General features: G+C 46.4%; 1 protein-coding gene across 8 annotated transcripts in view; it reads right to left on the reverse strand.

The window, feature by feature from the left end:
* shank3a (SH3 and multiple ankyrin repeat domains 3a) overlaps positions 1-20720 on the reverse strand; it is a 557029-nt gene that overhangs the window by 252349 nt on the left and 283960 nt on the right. For all 8 annotated transcript variants that reach the window (XM_078419606.1, XM_078419609.1, XM_078419607.1 and 5 more), the window contains exon 12: positions 11631-11794. In XM_078419606.1, coding sequence (XP_078275732.1) covers positions 11631-11794 — 164 coding nt within the window. The remainder of the gene's footprint in view (positions 1-11630; positions 11795-20720) is intronic.

The raw sequence follows: 20720 nt of genomic DNA on the forward strand, positions 1-20720 counted from the left end.
TTAATCCCTTGTCTATATTTATTGTATTGTATTGCACTGTCTAATTGTATTGTACTGTATCGTATTGTACTGCACTGTCATCCCCTGTCTATATGTTTTGCATTTGTATTGCACTATGACAACCCCGGAGGCACTCTGTTTTGTCCCATTCGTTGCATGACCTGTCAGGAGTGGAATGACATATAAACTAAATAAATAAAAATTATAACATTTAGTGCTGACGCCACTTGCGCACTCATTCATGTGAAAGCATCCCGAGAACTAAACAAGGTACCAGTGTATCAGAGTGGATTGTGCAGGGGTCAGTTCAATAGTCATTGGTATCGGTGATGTGGACATCTTTGTGGTTCGTCGGTTGGACAATGATATCATGTAACAGGTACCAGTGGTTAGACTGAGTGCTACCATGGGATCTGGTGATTGTTCCCATGTCAAAGCTGTGTTCCAAGCATTTTATCTAGAAAGGTACTCCATAAAAGTTAGTTTTCCCATCACCTTTCTTGGTGATCAAGCCTACGAGTGAATCCTTTCTCAAACTATCGTTGAAATTATCCAGGAAATGAGTCTGTCTCCCTTTGGATGTGGATCAGAATCTCTTCAAGGTCAAAGTAAAAATCCTCCTTGGCCACACCTGAAGCTTCCAGGTTTGAGGAATAGATACATGACCGCTTTGTGTTGGTTCTACATTAGAGTGAGGCACTGAGATTAAAATATCTTATTCTTTTGGCAAAGCTCACACTGTGAAGACAACATTCCTTTTCCAATTTATTCTTCCCATTCTCTTGGTATTTAAACAGGCCATCGCCTGCTCACTGTGTCTCACTCGGTAAAATTATGTAAATGATAAAGCAGCCGAGTTCTAAAGCTAGGTTGATAGCGCAGCAATCTGGTCTTTGTTGATATTGTCCTCAAGAATCCTGATATTCCGGGCCCTGATATTCATATAATGTTATCGTGGGTAAGATCTTGATCCAGTGGTAAGACAGACCCAGACAGCTGGAGAAACCAGGATCTATGGCATAGGTAGTACACATTTGCTCAGTTGTGCGCGCACACACACACAGATTAGTGTGTTCTTGTACAATGGAACACTAACCTTCCTCATAATTTTTTATTCCCTCATCCAGTCTCCCAATCATATTCCAGACACTAGCTCCCGAATCGGGATACATAGCTGGCCTTGTTCCAAGACCCTTGCTCCAGCTACAAAATTATTCACATTCTCGACCTCCAATTGCAGCTACACACCCATCCACATTCTAGGTATTTTTCACACACCAAGCCACATTTCTACACACCTGTTCCAGCTATGCACCTGTGTAAAGAACAGCACTAGCATTAACGTAAACTTTTTTTTAACCTCACTATTGCCACCAATTCCTCAAATTCAGTTGCCATAAGAAATGTTTTGCTGGTTTATGAGTGTTCTATAGTGAAATGCAATTCATAATACTAAAAATAGGTCTCCAACAGAGGTAGTCTCAATGAAGAAGTGTTAATGGAGAAGTGTCAAACAAGGCTGTGTCATGATGTGATACTTGGTCCAGATAAAGTCCTCGAATGGTCCAGCTAGCAGGAGTAATCACGGACATGTTTAGCCTCCCCCAACTCCAATGAGAGGTTCCACCTATTTTAAGATGACTCCTATTATCTGGGTGCCAAAGAACAGCAAGATAATGTGCCTTAATGACAAACACTTAGTGGCTCTGACATCCACCATCATGGAATGCTTTGAAAGGACAGTCACGGCACACATTAACTTTAACCTCTGAGGTACCAGTGATCCATTAAAATTCGCCTAACGCCACAACAGTTCCATGACCAACGCCATCTCCCTGTCCCTACACGCAGTATCTGAAAAGCAAGATGCCTACGTCAGAATAAAATTTATGCCTTCAATACTACTTAACACATTTTATTTTCCCTTTTGCACTAGTTGTTTTACTGTATCTCGGTACACTTAACAATAAACTGAACAACCTCGGGGATTGAAGCTAACTTTAGAACTAATAGGAAACTATTCAACCTATGATGACTACACTCCAGATGAAGGATCACCCAAATTTCAGTAGTCAAGCTGTACTGTACAGACATTGCATGAGATTATCCACTCTCCACCCAAGGCCAAGCACGAAGCTATTGTGAGCTCATTCACTGAAGAATAAAAGATGGATTTGAAACCCCTGGGCTGGGGCAGGGCAAAGGTCCTCTGTCAACTTATGCCACTCGCCAGCAAGAAATGTTCACGCCAAGACCTGACAAACATGGACATCATTTGTGAACCACCCCTTGGCAAAACTTGTCATTGATGAAATTCACCTCTGTGCCAGCAAAGTCTTTGGTCAATTGAGGAAAAGGCTATATGAAGATCAAGTCCTCAGGCCTGACACAAAACGCATGGTCTGCAACAGGCACCTCTAGGCACTGAAAAGATATCACCAACATTTCCTCCACAAAATCCTGCAGATTCATTAGCAGCCTCTATTAAATCCATTGGCTACATTGATCAAGTCACACTGTTCACATGCCAAGTGCACTCTCCAAAAATAGACATTTTATTCTGACCTGTCATAGGAAAAGATTACCAGATGAACAGTTGAAAAGATTGAAGAATGTGTTCAAAGCCACTTTGAGGAATGGAGCTTTCCCACTGAGCACACTATAATTTCATTCAAGGCAAATCCAGCACAAGCAACTGGGGGGCATTACTCCCCGATGAGCTCAATGCTTTCTGTGCTTGCTTCGAAAGGCAGAACTTTAATGTACCTTATCGGGCCACCATAATAACCAATGACATTGTAATTTTAGTCAAAGGGCGAAGTCAGAAAAATCATCATGAGAGTGAACTCTCAGAGAGTGCCAGGGTATTTATCACTGTGTTCTTAAAACCTGTGTGGCCCAACTAATTTAATCTTTCAGTACTATGGTCCATGGCTCCCATCTGCTTTAAAAGGACACCAATAAAACTAGTGCTCAAGAATGGTAGGAGTAATATGCGCACACAGCAACTTGTCTCACCACCATCCCATCAATCAAAACATATTCATGAATCCTCAGCTTTCCTCCCCTTAAGTCAACAATCAGCTCCTTGATCTTGGTGATAAGAACAAGACTTGTTCTGGTGCCATTTGATCAGATTTTCAACCTCACTCTTGTAATCTCACTCAGCATTACTGTTATTTGCCCAACAAGTGGTATTGTTTTGGAAAGAACTGCAGATGCTGGTTCAAACCGATGATAGACACAAAACGCTGGAGTAACTCAGCAGGGCAGGCAGCATCTCTGGAGCAAAGTCGAGACCCTTCTTCATACTGGTTAGGGATAAGGGAAACGAGAGATATAGGCGATGATGTAGAGAGATAAAGAACAATGAATGAAAGATATGCAAAAAGTAACGATGATAAAGGAAACAGGCCATTGTTAGCTGCTTGTTAGGTGAAAACGAGAAGCTAGTGCGATTTGGGTGGGGGAGGGATAGAGAGAGAGGGAATGCCAGGGCCACCTGAAGTTAGAGAAGTCAATATTGGAGGAACAGCATCTCATATTTCCCTTGGGCAGCTTACAGCCCAGTAGCATGAATATTGATTTCCCTCACTTCAATCCGCATGTATGGTGAGAGAGGGGAACCCCCATACCCTAAAGAATGATTACATCTCGGATGTCATGGTATAGAACACCTCATCTTTGGAGCAGATGCTGCATAGACAGAGGAATTGGGAATGGGGATAGAGAATTTGCAGGAAGCAGGGTGGGAAGAAGTGCAGTCGAGATAGTTGTGGGAGTCAGTGGGTTTGTAATAGATGTCAGTCGATAGTCTATTTCCTGTGATGGAGACTGTGAGATCAAGAAAGGGGAGGGAGGGGTCGGAGATGGTCCAAGTAAATTTGAGTGCAGGATGGAAATTGGTGGTGAAGTTGATGAAGTCCATGAGTTCTGCATGGTGCAGGAGGTAGCACCGATGCAGTCATCAATGTAACGGAGATAGAGTTCAGGGATAGTGCCAGAGTACGCCTGGAACAGGGATTGTTCAACGTACCCTACAAAGAAGCAGGCATAGCTACTCCATGAACGAAGGAAGTGGGAGGAGTCGGAGCAGTTATTAAGGGTGAGGACCAGCTCCTCCCAGCGTAGTAGAGCGTCAGTAGAGGGAAATTGGATGGTTCTGCGATCGAGGAAGAAACGGAGGGCTTTAAGGCCTTCCTGGTGAGGGACGGAGGTGTAGAGACTGAACGTCCATAGTAAAGATGAGGGAGTGGGGGCTCAGAAAGCAGAAGTCAGATATGTGGAATTAGTCTATTTCATTGTCAGAGCAGCAATGGGTGAATTCAAAGGCCAGTACTTGGAACGGTGCATTCAGTTTATTTCAGTGTCGGAGAAGCAGCAGGAAAATTTGAAAGTTAGCCGTCGGATTGATTGAAGGGTCAAACTGACCAATGGAACAGGCAATGAAAACGAGGCATGATGTAGTGGAGCAGCCTATGAAAACAGATGTGTTTGGAGAGGTGTTGTGTGGAGGGAAAGTGGTGCGTGGAGCGCATTACTGATGGTTCGTCCCGTGAGGCAATACAGATGGAGCTGAGAATTTAAAAAAGTGATGGAATGTACTGTAGTCAAGGGGAATTAAAAGAATAAATAAGGCAGGTGGTTGCAAGCAGCTGCCAGACTAATAGGGTGGTCATGGTAGGGGATTTTAACTTTCTCGATTAATTCTGGGACAGTCAACGTGTTTAGTTTATTGTCACGTGTACCGAGGAACAGTGAGAAGCCTTTGTTGCGTGCTAACCAGTCAGCAGAAAGACAATATATGATTACAAACAAACTATTTACAGTGTGTAGATACATGATAACGTTTAATGCAAGGTAAAGCCAGCAGAGTTTGATCAAGGATAGTCCGAGAATCACCAATGAGGTAGATAGTTGTTCAGCACTGCTCTGGTTGTGGTAGGACGATTCAGTTGCCTGATCACAGCTGGGAAGAAACTGTCCCTGAATCTGGAGGTGTGCGTTTTCACACTTCTATACTTTTTGCCTGATGGGAGGGGAGAAGAGAGAGTGGCCAGGGTGCGACTCGTCCTTGATTATGCTGCTGGCCTTGCCGAGGCAGCATAATGACTTCTACCTATGGTCTACTCTCCACTACATTCTATCTCTGTCTCTCCCACTCCCCAGACATCAGTCTGAAGAAGGGTCTCGACCCGAAACGTCACCCATTTATTCTCTCCAGAGATGCTGCCTGCCCCGTTGAGTTACTCCAGCATTTTGTGCCGACCTTAGATACTGATTAAGTCAGTCTGGTTTGATTTTCTTTTAAATCCCAAGGCTAAAAGTTCATTATTTCAAACAGAGTAACAGAGTAAAATTTAGTTTTAAGATTTCTGATCATTTAATGATTGCACAGTAATGTTTGAAACCCTGGGGGGAAAAAAATCTTTATTTGCAGTAGGGGTCACTGAACTGTCTGACTACTTTAAATTTGCTAATACTTGATTTTGTGTTTGTTGCATTCACACTTTAATATTGCAGTTTTCCTTCCATAGTTCAGTTATTGTATACACTACTTTCAAACTTCTGAATGGAAACAAATTAAATATAATTTTATGATGAGGAAAATAATTGAATTCTGATGGTAGGAGCCAAATAAGACAATAGACAATAGGTGCAGGTGTAGGCCATTCAGCCCCTCGAGCCAGCACCGCCATTCAATGTGATCATGGCTGATCCTTCACAATCAGTACCCTGTTCCTGCCTTCTCCCCATCCCCCCTGACCACACTATCTTTAAGAGCTCTATCTAGCTCTCTCTCTTGAAAGCATCCAGAGAATTGGCCTCCACTGCCTTCTGAGGCAGAGAATTCCACAGATTTACAACTCTCTGACTGAATTTTTTTTTCCTCATCTCCGTTCTAAATGGCCTACCCTGTTCTTAAACTGTGGCCCCTGGTTCTGGACTCCCCCAACGTTTGGAACATGTTTCCTGCCTCTAACGTGTCCAATCTCTTAATGGACAATGGGGAGCCGGCTTGGGGGGGACGGCTGTGAGGGAGGGGGAGGAGAGCAATGGACAACCCGGCTTGGGAGGCCGCCGTGAAGGAGGGGGGGGGAAGAACAAAGGTGGAACTGCCGTGGGGGGAGGGAGGATTTGTAACTTTGTAAGTGCCAGATATGCAAGCAAAGAAATTCACTGTGACAATAAAGTTTTCATTCATCATTCATTCACAATATTCTGTCATGTTATGATCACCCAGTAGCAGGCATCTTCCACTAGAAAACCATTCATTAAACCTGTTTCATTACACGTGAGCATATCTAAAACACCCTACTCCTTGCTGGTCCTGCAACAATTCCATCTATGCCGTCCCGAGCACATTTTCACAAGCTTCTCCTCAAAACTATATATTTAAAGTTTAATTTAATTCGGCTAAGGAAAGAGCAACCCACAGAATCACAAACACGAGGCATTTGAAATTCCTGTGCCAAATACCATTCATATGCATTTCTAATATTTAAATCATTGAAAAGTCTCATCACGCCACAATTCTGAAAATTTCTTCCCATCTATAACCTCCTTCAAACTCCCCATTCTTATGTCTTTTTGCCTGTTGTGGTACTCCCTATCTATCTTCCCCAACATTGTTGGCCAGGGAATTAGAAAAGGGAGTGATGTGAAAACAGAGGCCAGATGGGAGAATGCAGGAACGACAGAGTCACAGGGAGAGACAATATGAAAAAACTGAATTATAGGCAGACAAAATGCACATGCTAGACTGAAACAATGAGAGATAATGAAAAGATGGTGCCGTATTGTGGCATCTTAGTGTGCTCTTCCCAGAGGATAGACCATCATCTATTACAATCAGTCTACCCTTTTATATCTCTTTTCCACCTGTAAATATAGAACTATATTCTTCACTCTGCATCTTGTATTTTGCAATATCTATTGTACTCGAGTTTGTTTTAATTGTATATGTAGTATTATCTGATCCGATTGGATAGCATGCAAAACAAAGCTTTTCACTGCACCTCAGTACACGTGACAATAAACGTAAACATCACAGACTGAGATAAAGATGAATGGACAGATACAGGACAGGTGGCATCGTGGCGCAGCAGTAGAGATGCTGCCTTACAGCGCCAAAGACCCAGTTTTATTATGACTACGGAGTTTGTACGTTCTCTCTGTGACCATGTGGATTTTCTATGGGTGCTTTGGTTTCCTCCCACATTCCAAAGGCATAAAGGTTTGTAGGTCAATTGGCTTCTTTAAATTGTCCCTAGTGTGTAGGATAATGCTAGTGTATGGGGTATACGGTGATCGGTAATTGGCATGGACTCAGTGGGCCGAAGGACCCGTTTCCATGCTGTATCTTTAAAGTCTAAACATTGTGCAAGAAATAGTTTGGGAGGCAAAGTGGAAGGAAATGTGGATCTGAGGGAAGGAACAAAGTATGGGAAGGGAAGACAAAAGCACCGTTCATACCACATTTAAAGATAATAGTACTTTACAGCCAATTAAATAATTCTGAGGCATAGTCATTTTCATAATGCAAGAAACAGCAGCTGATGTGTTAACCACATCCCATAAATTACAGTGTCAAACAATGCCAAACAATCAATTAAAAAAATATATATATAGAGCAAGAGATAACTATTAGCCCTGAACACTGGGCTAACTTTTCTGGAAAGACTGAGGTGGAGGAAAAGATACAGGACTGGTAATGACTGTTCTTTTTTTTCCTCATATGTTTTTTAAATGCAAGATTCCGTGTTAGATAGAGCTGCTCCTAGTTGGATTCCAGAGTTCTTTGCTGCACGAGAATAGTTTTTGCATTTTGTGATATACCTAAAGATGCTCAAAATGTTAAAAAAATTTGAGAATCAATTATTACACAATTGGTTCACCTCATATAATTTTAATTCAAGAACCCCTAGTTTGCACCTTGCATTCAAGTGATGTGAATATATCTGGAACTACAGCCTCACCCATCTTTCAATTTACACAGAGCAAAATCCTTGCCATGGATTTATCTACAGAATAAAGTATACATAATTAATTCCAATTAGGAAATACAAATTAATTAATATCTTCTCAGACTGGTATTTGCATAAAGGATTAAACGTGAACTTGAAGGACACTCTTCTCCACTGAATATTCAAAAGGGTGCCAGGGTCTGGATAATAAAGGCATTACGATGTGTGGTGATAGGGCAGGAAGATTATGTTAAGATAAGTCTGTCATGATCTTATTAAATGGAAGAGCAGTTTTTGAGAGGCCCAATGGTCTACTTTTGTACCTCTTTCTTATGTTTTAAATGGAAGCAGACATTAACGATGCCAAAAACTAGCAACCTTAAATTAACAAACAAGCTACAAACCACAGGAATCACTTATTTCATGTCACTAACTGACAAAAATGAAGAAACAGTCCAACATTCAGAATGAGTAAATAGTCAACTCTGCACTTGTTGCTGGAAAACCATTTCAGAAAGAGGGGCCTGAACTCCAAGGCAAGGCTGCCCCTTGCCACACACTTCTGTGAACAGGATTATTCTTGTTGCTGGAAACCAGGTACTTGGAACAACTCACACATGGATGGCCTCTGCTGCTCTTAATGTCAAATATGCATGCAGAAAGAGGGAGGAATAGAGCAACTGGAATCTTGAAATTAAATCTCAAAGACTCTAAAGGGTCAACCGGGCAGAAATACAAGAAATCTCAGAAATTTCAGCAAGTCTGCCGTTTCAACAAAAGTGAACATCTACATATGGAAAACAAGACGGATGTAGAAATGGAGACCTGATAAATATAACATGACCAAAGAATGGATTTGCCAAATTATCGTGATTTAAAAAGGTGCAGAAACAGAAGGAACAAGAGAGAGACGCACAGTGGAACACAGGCAGGTGGATGGTTCTGCTGAGAGAGAATGGAGTATGAAGGGTTGGTACAGCTAGCTGTTGTTGCAATTTGAGATGGTAGATGCTGGGGAGGAGGGAGGGAAGTGAGGATATGGTGGTGAGAGTGAAGGGGGTAGGAGGGAGAGGTGCGGCAGGGCAGAAGGAAGGGGATGGGGGCAGGAATGCAAGGGGGCAGGAATGCAAGGGGGCAGGAATGCAAGGGGGCAGGAATGCAAGGGGGCAGGAATGCAAGGGGGCAGGAATGCAAGGGGGCAGGAATGCAAGGGGGTAAGTGGGTTGGTTGAGAATGAGGGACGAAGGGGGAGGGGCAATTGGGAGGAGAGAGAGAGCATTGGTGGGGAGAGGAGTGGTTAGGGGCAGAAGGGGTGCAGGAGGGAAGGGGGCTAGGGGAGAGGCTGGAAAAGTAGGGCAGAAAACAAAAAGGCAGGAGGAGTGAGTTGGGAGTTGGGCAGGATGGAGGGTCAATCACAAAGATGACCCAAGGATACTGGGAGTCAGTTGTGGGAATGGGCGGGACTATAGTGGGGGGAATTTCAGCTCTGCCAGAAGGGATGTCAGCACAACTGGAAAGATATGAAACAGCGCAAGAGCAATGAGGTTGAAATGAGTGAGAGTGGATCAGGGCAAGACTGGGGGGGGGGGGTGACAGTAGAGGGGGAGGGGGGGGTGACAGTAGGGGGGGAGGGGGGGTGACAGTAGGGGGGGAGGGGGGGGTGACAGTAGTGTGGGGGGCGACAGTAGTGGGGGGGGTGACAGTAGTGGGGGGGTGACAGTAGTGGGGGGGTGACAGTAGTGGGGGGGGTGACAGTAGTGGGGGGGTGACAGTAGTGGAGGGGTGACAGTAGTGGGGGGGGCGATAGTAGTGGGGGGGGCGACAGTAGTGGGGGGGCGACAGTAGTGGGGGGGTGACAGTAGTGGGGGGGGTGACAGTAGTGGGGGGGTGACAGTAGTGGGGTGGTGACAGTAGTGGGGGGGGCGATAGTAGTGGGGGGGGCGACAGTAGTGGGGGGGTGACAGTAGTGGGGGGGTGACAGTAGTGGGGGGGTGACAGTAGTGGGGGGGGCGACAGTAGTGGGGGGGGCGACAGTAGTGGGGGGGGCGACAGTAGTGGGGGGGGCGACAGTAGTGGGGGGGCGACAGTAGTGGGGGGGGCGACAGTAGTGGGGGGGGCGACAGTAGTGGGGGGGGGTGACATTAGTGGGGGGGGTGACATTAGTGGGGGGGGTGACAGTAGTGGGGGGGTGACAGTAGTGGGGGGGGCGACAGTAGTGGGGGGGGTGACAGTAGTGGGGGGGGTGACAGTATTGGTGGGAGTTACAGTAGTGGGGGGGGTGACAGTAGTGGGGGGGGTGACAGTAGTGGGGGGGGGTGACAGTAGTGGGGGGGGTGACAGTAGTGGGGGGGGTGACAGTAGTGGGGTGGGTGACAGTAGTGGGGGGGTGACAGCAGTGGGGGGGGTGACAGTAGTGGGGGGGGGTGACAGTAGTGGGGGATGACAGTAGTGGGGGGGGTGACAGTAGTGGGGGGGGTGGTGACAGTAGTGGGGGGGGTGGTGACAGTAGTGGGGGGGGTGGTGACAGTAGTGGGGGGGGTGGTGACAGTAGTGGGGGGGGATGACAGTAGTGGGGGGGGTGACAGTAGTGGGGGGGGTGACAGTAGTGGGGGGGTGACAGTAGTGGGGGGGTGACAGTAGTGGGGGGGGTGACAGTAGTGGGGGGTGGTGACAGTAGTGGGGGGGTGACAGTAGTGGGGGGTGACAGTAGTGGGGGGTGACAGTAGTGGGGGGGTGACAGTAGTGGGGGGGTGACAGTAGTGGGGGGGGTGACAGTAGTGGGGGGTGGTGACAGTAGTGGGGGGGTGACAGTAGTGGGGGGTGACAGTAGTGGGGGGTGACAGTAGTGGGGGGGTGACAGTAGTGGGGGGGTGACAGTAGTGGGGGGGGTGACAGTAGTGGGGGGGTGACAGTAGTGGGGGGGGTGACAGTAGTGTAGTGGAGAGTGGTGAAATAGTGCAGGAGTATTCGAGGACACAGAGCAGGGTAGAGGTGAGAACTAGTGGGGGCCGCGGTGGAAACACATGGCAAGCAGGTGAGAAGGGGGCGAGAACGCAGGGGTAAGAACAGAGTTGGACGGGGCCAAGAACACAGTAGAGAGGCAAGAGTGACAACATGGTGGAGGCTGGCGAATGACGGGGAGACGGGAGGAATGAAGCAGAGAACGACCCACACAAACACACAGAGAAAATGAGAGGGAGGTCAGGTCCTCGTAGGTGCTCAGTCTGAACCTAGGAGTTGGAGCTTGACCCTGGTGATGATGGAGTGAAGGAGAAAGGCCAAAGAAGCTCGAACAATTACCAGCATTAGTGTAAGACAATAGCTGCAGATGCTGGTACAAATCGAAGGTATTTATTCACAAAGTGCTGGAGTAACTCAGCAGGTCAGGCAGCATCTCAGGAGAGAAGGAATGGGTGGGTGACGTTTCGGGTCGAGACCCTTCTTCAGACTGACCAAATGCATTGACGTTCATCTGAAGGAGAATCCCAATTGCTTTCAGGTACACTCCAACAGACAGACAGACCCTTCAGACTGAAGAAGGGTCTCGACCCGAAACGTCACCCACCCATTCCTTCTCTCCCGAGATGCTGCCCGACCTGCTGAGTTACTCCAGCACTTTTTGTGGACAATCACCAGCACGAGTTGGAAGGCGACTTGTCTTACCTTTGACTCGTTCCCCTCGGTGCAGCTGGATCTCGCCCTCTCCCTGGGGCTGGTAGGGCTTGACCACGATGAAGGTCCGTCCCGGGACCGCACTGTACAGTTTGCGCTTGGGTCCTCTGTGAACCGCGGCTGCCGATGGAGTTGGGTTGGGTTCGGTGCTTGGACTGTAAACAAAAACATAGGTGACAGTGGTTCTTCCAGTGGACCCGGGACCGGGCTCGGGGACAACCCCTTCCATCATCCTCCTCCTCCTCCTCCTCCTCCTCCTCCTCCTCCTCCACCACCACCACGGTCTCACTCAGCTCGGCTGCTCCAGGCCGATGGAAGAAGGCAAGCGCTCGGACACCGACCGGGAGCCGAGCGCCGCCGGGTCCGGGCTCATCGTCAACCTGGAGAGTGCTATGGTTCTGCTGGCCGCAGCCTTGGCCGAGGGTGATCCATCCCCTCCCCTGTCCCCGTCCCTGTCCCTGTCCCTGTCCCTGTCCCGGTTGGAGCTCCAGCCCAGTGCTGGTTGCCCTCTCAGTACCGGACCGTGTTGTGTCGCCCCGCCTTCCATTCACACCACGGTCCGGTCCCTGGGCTGGGCTGGGCTGGGCAATGCAATGCAAGAGCCGCTTCAAAGGTAACGCCCATCAGCTCAGTGCATCCGCCCACTCAATCATTGCTCCTGCCTCCAGAAGTCGCACAACAGCCCATCGATTTTTTTTTTAAATTTAAATTTTGATGCCTTCCCAAGTCACGTCTGCTAAATTGTGGTTTCTAATGCCAAAAGGTAAATGGGAACTCGGGCTTCACGGGCTGGCTGGAATCATACCGGATTGATGCCACAGCTCTAATTGTAACGCTAATTGTTTCTCGTGACAGATACCGCCTGAGGTGTCATAGACAATAGACAATAGGTGCCTTCACCGCCATTCAATATGATCATGGCTGATCATCCAGCTCAGTAACCTGTACCTGCCTTCTCTCCATACCCCCTGATGTTATAGACAATAGGTGCAGGAGTAAGCCATTCGGCCCTTCGAGCCAGCACCACCATTCAATGCATAAGAAAATAACTGCAGATGCTGGTACAAATCGAAGGTATTTATTCACAAAATGCTGGAGTAACTCAGCAGGTCAGGCAGCATCTCGGGAGAGAAGGAATGGGTGACGTTTCGGGTCGAGACCCTTCTTCAGACTGATCCACCATTCAATGTGATCATGGCTGATCATTCTCAATCAGTGCCCCGTTCCTGCCTTCTCCCCATATTCCCCCCCCCCCCCCTGACTCCGCTATCCTTGAGTGTTTTCAGCATTTTCTGTTTTCATTGCAGATGTCGTGAATTCCCCGCTGTTTACATTCATTCAGCCTATAAATATTTGAGCCTGCTCTCAATGGCTGACTAGGATAAATCTATTGAATCCTTAATCTTGCTCTAAAACATCCCATGTTGACTGACAGAAACGGCGCATCAAAACTTTGATCTCTTTCCATTCAACCATAATCTCATCCAATAGGTCTTTCATCGCACCCATTGGGCATTTGGCTCACGGGGTCTGCACAATCAACACTGATTTTGCTCAGGGATGTGCATTTCTTCTCCATGCGCTCATGCCCTCCCATCCGATGCCCCCCTTTCACAATTTCAACCAAATCAGATTCGGGCCGAGAGATAAAATGGTTTAATTTTTTTAAAAAAAGATGGAATAAACCCTCAGAGGGCAACTTTTATGTTGAAACCTTCTGTTTTAACGGTCCTAGCAAAGCCATTCTCACTTTAAAGATGCAATGAAAATCATTCTAGCTGCAAATCATTTTAGGTACAGATCTCCAACAGGGATGCAATTTGAGAGGTCAAATGTAAGGGGAAAATATACAATCAATGGCACCCTTAATGGCATTGGTGTACAGAGGTATCTTGGGATCCAAGTGCATAACTTCCTGAAAGTAGGAACACCAGTCGATAAGAGTGGAAAAGAAGGCATATGGTATGTTTGCTTTCGTAGGTCTGGGCATTGAATATAAGAGTCAGGAAATCATGATGCAGCTTTACAGGACTTTATGTGCAGATCTGGTTGGCCCATTACAGGAAGGATGTGGAGGCTTTGGAAAGGGTGCAGAATGGCCCCAGAATGATGCCTGGATCAGGGGGTATTAGATACAGGAAGAGGTTGGAGAGACTTGGTTTGTTTTCTCTGGAATGGCAGAGGTTTTGGGGAGACCCAATAGAGGTATGATAGGCACAGATAGGCTAAACAGTCAGAATATTTATCCCAGGATTTAAAAAAATCAAAATACTAGAATGCATAGCTTTAAGGTTAGAGGGGCAAAGTTTAATGGATATATGCAGGGCAAGTTTTTTTACACCGAGGGTGGTTTGTCCACAAAATGTGCTGCTGGGAGTGGTGGTTGAGGCCAATATGTTAGTGGCGTTTAAAAGACTTTTGGATAGGCATATGGATATGGAGGGACATGAGTTATTTGCAGGTAGATAAGTGATGGCCTTGGCATCTGCCGGTGAGCAACGGTCTTGGGCCCTCCTGGCGAGCATTGGGCCAGGGCACTCCCGGCGAGCAGTGGGCCAGGGCACTCCCGGTGAGCAGTGGGCCAGGGCACTCCCGGCGAGCAGTGGGTCAGGGCACTCCCGGCGAGCAGTGAGCCAGGGCACTCCCGGCGAGCAGTGAGCCAGGGCACTCCCGGCGAGCAGTGAGCCAGGGCACTCCCGGCGAGCAGTGGGCCAGGGCACTCCCGGTGAGCAGTGGGCCAGGGCACTCCCGGCGAGCAGTGGGTCAGGGCACTCGAGCAGGCCTGACTCACCCGCCGTGGTCAGACGATGGAGGGGGACTTACTCCACAGGGTGCCGTGGCCTACAGAGAAGCCAGTGCTGAGCGAGTAGTCAAAGTCCCAGCGGTCAGGTTGGAGCCCCGAGATCGAGTTGGGCTGAGGGCGAGGTCAGGTCAGGCCGAGGACGAGTCGGAACCTTGATGTCGAGTCGGAGCCCCAGCGGACGAGGTCAGGTTGGAGCCTCGAACGGAGTCGGGCCGAGGACTGAGCCTCGAGGACGGGGACAGTGGCTCGAGGACGAGGTCGGGCCGTGGTGGGCGAGCCGTGTAGACGAGAACAAAGGTGGACCCAGCGTGGGAAAAGCCGAGAACCAAGTGGGACCCGGCGACATGGGGGAGCTGCCGAGAACAAAGAGGGGGTGGGGGCTGGTGTGGGGCGCTGAGAAGAAAGGGGACCCGCTGTGGGGGACTGCTGAGAACAAAAGGGGACCCGGCCTGAGGGAGCCAGAGAAAACAAATGGGACCTGGTGTGGGGGGGGGGGGGGCACCGAAAACAAACGGGGATCCGGCGTGGGGTGGGGACTGCCGTGAACAATAAATTATCATCATCATCATCATCATGTCCAGCACAGACATTGACGGCCAAAGGGCCTGTTCTTGCGCTGTATGTTCCATGAGGCACAAGAGACAACAAACAATTTACTGAATTCATGTTGCGGGGAAAGAAATTGTTTACGTTTTAAGTTGATACCCTACATCCGGACTGAGTTGAGAGAGATGCCAGTAAAAATAGGACAAGGTCAATGGTGGACTGAGGAAGGGAGGACAATGATGAGCAGATCGAGCCAGGCAGGTAAGGGGTAGGAGTTGAGCTATGAGTCAGAGGCATGTGAATGATATGTGGAGACTGACAAAATAAAAATAGCTGGAGCCAGTTGTGGGCGGGAAGGGTGAAGGTGGAGACCACTGAGTGGATGATGTGCAAGAATATATGAAGGGTACCAGTGCTGGAATGTGGTAGGTAAGTAAATTGATAGTGAAAACCATTAGGGAAGAGGTGAAGGGTAGCTGGAACCAGAACTAGATGGGGGGGGGGGGGAGCACATGGCAGTGGGGCAGCAGATAGGTGAAATATGTGGATAGTAGATCAATGGAACCAGGGGGAGGGTGACTCATAACAATGATAGGATCTGGAAGTGGGAGTGTGGAAAAGGGGATAAAATATGAGGACTGGAAGTTTTGGAGGGGTGAGGGGGGGAACTCGTCGGAGGGACATTTACCTTGAAACTGGAAAATGCAATATTCACTTTATCTCATCGATGCAGAGGAAGCCATATCGAGTTCACCATATTGTAGAGGAGGCCATTGATTTCTAGCTGACTAACCATGAAACTATTGGTTTGTTATAAAAGTCTATATGGTTCACCAATCATCTTGAGGAAATGAAATCACCATCTTTACTCAATGTGGCCCACTGTGTACAACTTAACCATCTTTTCATTCAGGAATGGGCAGGAAAGAGTCAGCAATGCCCAAATTGGAAGAACAATAACATCAGCTTAGGGCTTCCGGCCAATAAAAGCAATGAGGAAAATACAGTTTAATCATGCATTCCCTCCACATGTAAATGCACCATGGCTTTATGTTTGGAATGCATTGCTTCTTTCCAAAGTCTTGCCTCCAATACTTAAAAGAACAAAAGGTACAGCTGCTTCACAACACTCTAAATGTTATATATTTCTGATTCATGCATTTCCTTTACTGTTGTTCAGAGAAAATCTTGGAAGTTGGTTTCTTGGAAGTTCTTCCTAATAGCACAGTAGAAGAACCTACATTACCCAGACCACAATGAGTAAAAACGTCCAAGAAGTCAGAGTCATAGTCTTACAGCATGGGAACAGGCCCTTCGGCCCAACTTGTTCACACCGACCAACATGTCCCATCTACACTAGTCCCACCTGCCTGCATTTGGCCCATATCCCTCCAAACCTGTCCTTTCCATGTTCGTCTAAATGTTTTTTAAATGTTACGATAGTACTTGCCTCAACTACCTCCTCTGGCAACTCGTTCCACACATCTCCCACCCTCTGGTTTTCGATTCCCCTACTCTGGGCAAGAAACTCTGTGCGTCTACCCGATCTATTCCACTCATGATTTTGTACACCATTAACTTACAAATTACATAATTAACTTTCTCTTGAGCAACTTTCAATTGGTAACAAATAAAACTTGCCAGGACTTAGAAATGATAACAAAAATAAAGGCAGGATTGGTAATTTACAATGAAGAATGAAGGAAAAATTGCTATACCTAATCCTGTCCTCACCCAGCATGCATAGCAGTGCACAGTAGAGACAAAAACACAATGGACTGATGTAAAATTCGATTTAAACAACAGTGCCTGATGTAAACTGTCATATTTCACATGCAGCCACAGCTTATTTGGTTGCTAGCAAATGAGCAAACAAGCAACATCTGGACTTATTCCTACGAGACCAAGATTACAAAGCATATCATCTCAGACAAAGCCAATACGGAAGCTCGAGGAAGAAAATAAAGTGCTGGAGGAACTCAGTGGGTCAGGCAACATCTGTGGAGGGAATGAACAGATGACATTTTGCGTTGGGTCCCAAAATACAAAAGCTCACAGAGAACAGTAAAATGCAAGAATTCCAGAGAATTACTACCCTCCACGAGAAGAAATTTCTACACACCTCAGTTTTAAATGACCGGTCATTTATCTTGCAATAATGTCCTCTTGTTTGAGACTTTTCCACAAGTGAAAATATCCCAACCTCTACCCTGTCAACCCCCCTTAGGATCTAACAGTGCCCACCATAATGTTTGGGACAAAGATCCATCAATTATTTATTTGCCTCTGTACTCCACAATTTGAGATTTGTAATAGAAAAAATTACATGTGGTTAAAGTGCACATTGCCAGATTTTAATAAAGGCCATTTTTATACATTTTGGTTTCACCATGTAGAAATTACATCAGTGTTTATACATAGTCCCCCTATTTCAGGCAGTCCCCCTATTTCATAATGATTGGGACGCAGCAGTGTCATGTAAATGAAAGTAGTCATGTTTAGTACTTTGTTACAAATCCTTGGCATGCGATGACTGCTTGAAGTCTGCGATTCATGGACATCACCAGTTGCTGGGTGTCTTCTCTGGTGATGCTCTGCCAGGCCTGTGTATTGCAGCCATCTTTAGCTAATGCTTGTTTTGGGGGCGAGTCCCCTTCAGTTTTCTCTTCAGCATATAAAAGGCATGCTCAATTGGGTTCAGATCGGGTGATTTGGCCATTCAAGAATTGACCATTTTTTAGCTTTGAAAAACTCCTTTGTTGCTTTAGCAGTATGTTTGGGATCATTGACTTGCTGTAGAATAAACCGCCGGCCAATGAGTTTTGAGGCATTTGTTTGAACTTGAGCAGATAGAAACATAGAAAATAAGTGCAGGAGGAGACCTTTTGGCCCTTCGAGCCAGCACCGCCATTCATTGTGCTCATGGCTGATCGTCCAAAATCAGCCTTCTTCCCATATCCCTTGATTCCACTAGCCCCTAGAGCTCTAACTCTCTTTTAAATTCATCCAGTGAATTGGCCTCCACTGCCTTCTGTGGCAGGGAATTCCACAAATTCACAACTCTCTGTGTGAAAACGTTTTTTCTCACCTTAGTTTTAAATGGCCTCCCCTTTATTCTTAGATTGTGGCCCCTGGTTCTGGACTCCCCCAACATTGGGAACATTTTTCCTGCATCTAGCTTGTCCAGTCCTTTTATAATTTTATACGTTTCTATAAGATCCCCTCACATCCTTCTAAATTCCAGTGAATACAGGCCAGTCTTTCCAACCTTTCCTCATATGACAGTCCTGCCATCCCGGGGATTAACCTCGTGAACCTGCGCTGCACTGCCTCAATAGCAAGGGTGTCCTTCCTCAAATTAGGAGACCAAAACTGAACACAATACTCCAGATGTGGTCTCACCAGGGCCCCATACAACTGCAGAAGGATCTCTGCTCCTATACTCAAATCCTCTCATTATGAAGACCAACATGCCATTAGCTTTCTTCACTGCCTGCTGTACCTGCATGTCTACTTTCAGTGACTGGTGTACAAGGACAGCCAGATCGCGTTGCTCCTTTCTTGAAAAGTGGGATAACATTAGCTACTCTAAAATCCACAGGAACTGATCCTGAATCTATAGAACATTGGAAAATGATCACCAATGCGTCCACAATTTCTAGGATGTGTCTATACACTTCAGAATTCATTATGCTACTACCATCAGCAGTTGTATCATCAATGAAGATAAGTGAGCCAGTACCTTCAGCAGCCATACATGCCCAGGCCTTAACACCCCCACCACCATGTTTCACAGATGAGGTGGTATGCTTTGGATCTTGGGCAGTTTCTGATCTGTTGGACAGGTGTTTGGGGAGTTTTCTTTATTGTAGTGAGTATTTTTCTGTCATCAGCTGTGGAGGTCTTCCTTGCCCTTTGCGATTAGTAAGCTCACCAGTTCTCTCTTTCGTCTTAATGATGTTCCGATCAGTTGATTTCGGTAAGCCTAAGGTTTGGCTGATGTCTCTAACAGTTTTATTCTTGTTTCTCAGTCTCATAATGGCTTCTTTGACTTTCATTGACACAACTTTGGTCCTCATGTTGATAAACAGCAATAAAAGTTTCCAAAGGTGATGGAAAGACTGGAGGAAAGACAGGGTGCTGAGAGCTCTCTTATACCTGCATTAAGAAGGCAATTAAACACACGTGAACAATTACAAAGACCTGCGAATCCATGTGACCCAAACATTATGGTGCCCTGAAATGGGGGGACTATGTATAGACACAGTTGTAATTTCTACACAGTGAAACCAAAATGTATAAAAATACCCTTTAATAAAATCTGACAATGTGCACTTTAAGCACATGTGATTTTTTTCCATTACAAATCTCAAATTGTGGAGTACTGAGGCAAATAAATAAACAATGGGTCTTTGTCCCAAACATTACGGAGGGCGCTGTGTATGTTTAAATAAGGTCACCCCTCATTCTTCTAAACTCCTAAGGCATGCAAGCCAAACTATTTAGTCTCTCTAGGTAAATCAACCTTCTCATCCCTAGAATTAGCCTGATGAAATCTCCTTTGCACAGCTTCCAATGCTATATCGTTTTTTTGGTTGAACGATATAAAATATAAGCAGTAATCCAGGTTAGGCTTCACAAACATCTTTTCCAATTGAGACAAAATTTCCCTATTTTTAAACTCTAACGCATTTGCAAAAAGCTGTTTGCCTTATTAATTACTTCTTGTAGCTGCCAGCTAGCTTTTCATGATTCATGTACCTGAACATCCAGATCACTTTGTACTTCACTCACTTGCAGCTTCTGTCCATTTAGATAATAAATCTGCCTTTTCATTTCTCTTACTGAAGTACACGTTCCCACATTAAACTCCATTTGTCCGTTTTTTGTCCACTCACTTAATCTACCTATATTCCATTGCATAATCACGGTATCATTATCACAACATGCCCTTCAAAATATTGTTGCCCCATTAGCAAACTTGGAAATCTAACATACTGTTTGTTTTTCCACACCAGTTCATCTCCATTAACAACTGTAAATCCCCCACCGCTCCCCTCCCCCAAGGTGTCCCCCAAGGCTCAGTCCTTGGCCCCCTCCTCTTCATCCTCTACCTGTTCCCCCTTGTTCAATTAATCCGCCGCCATGGTCTCAACTTCCACTGCTTCGCCGATGATATCCAGCTCCTCATCTCCACCAAGTCAATCTCCACCACCACACACTCTACACTGACAAACTGCATCACTGAAATAAAATCTTGGCTTCAATCAAATTTCCTCAAACTCAACTGCAACAAATCTGAAATCATCATCATTGGTCCAAAAACGCTCACCAAATCCACCCAAAACTTCATCCTCAATATTGATGGTCTCCCAGTATCCACCTCCCCTCACATCCGGAATCTTGGAATCATCTTTGATCAAACCCTCTCCTTCGACAAACACATCAAACACATCACAAAGACAGCCTTCTTCCACCTCAAAAACATTGCCCGTCTCCGTCCATCCCTCTCCTCCACAGCTGCAGAAACCCTCATCCACGCCTTCATCACCTCCCGTCTGGACTACTGCAACAGCCTCCTCTATGGCGCACCCTCAAAAATCATCAGTAAACTTCAATACATTCAAAACTCCGCTGCCCGTCTACTCACCCACACCCCGATCCGTGACCATATCACCCCCGTCCTTTACAAAATCCACTGGCTCCCCATCCCCCAGAGAATCCAGCACAAA

Source organism: Rhinoraja longicauda, chromosome 23, assembly GCF_053455715.1.
Source record: "Rhinoraja longicauda isolate Sanriku21f chromosome 23, sRhiLon1.1, whole genome shotgun sequence".
Classification (NCBI taxonomy): Eukaryota; Metazoa; Chordata; class Chondrichthyes; order Rajiformes; family Arhynchobatidae; genus Rhinoraja; species Rhinoraja longicauda.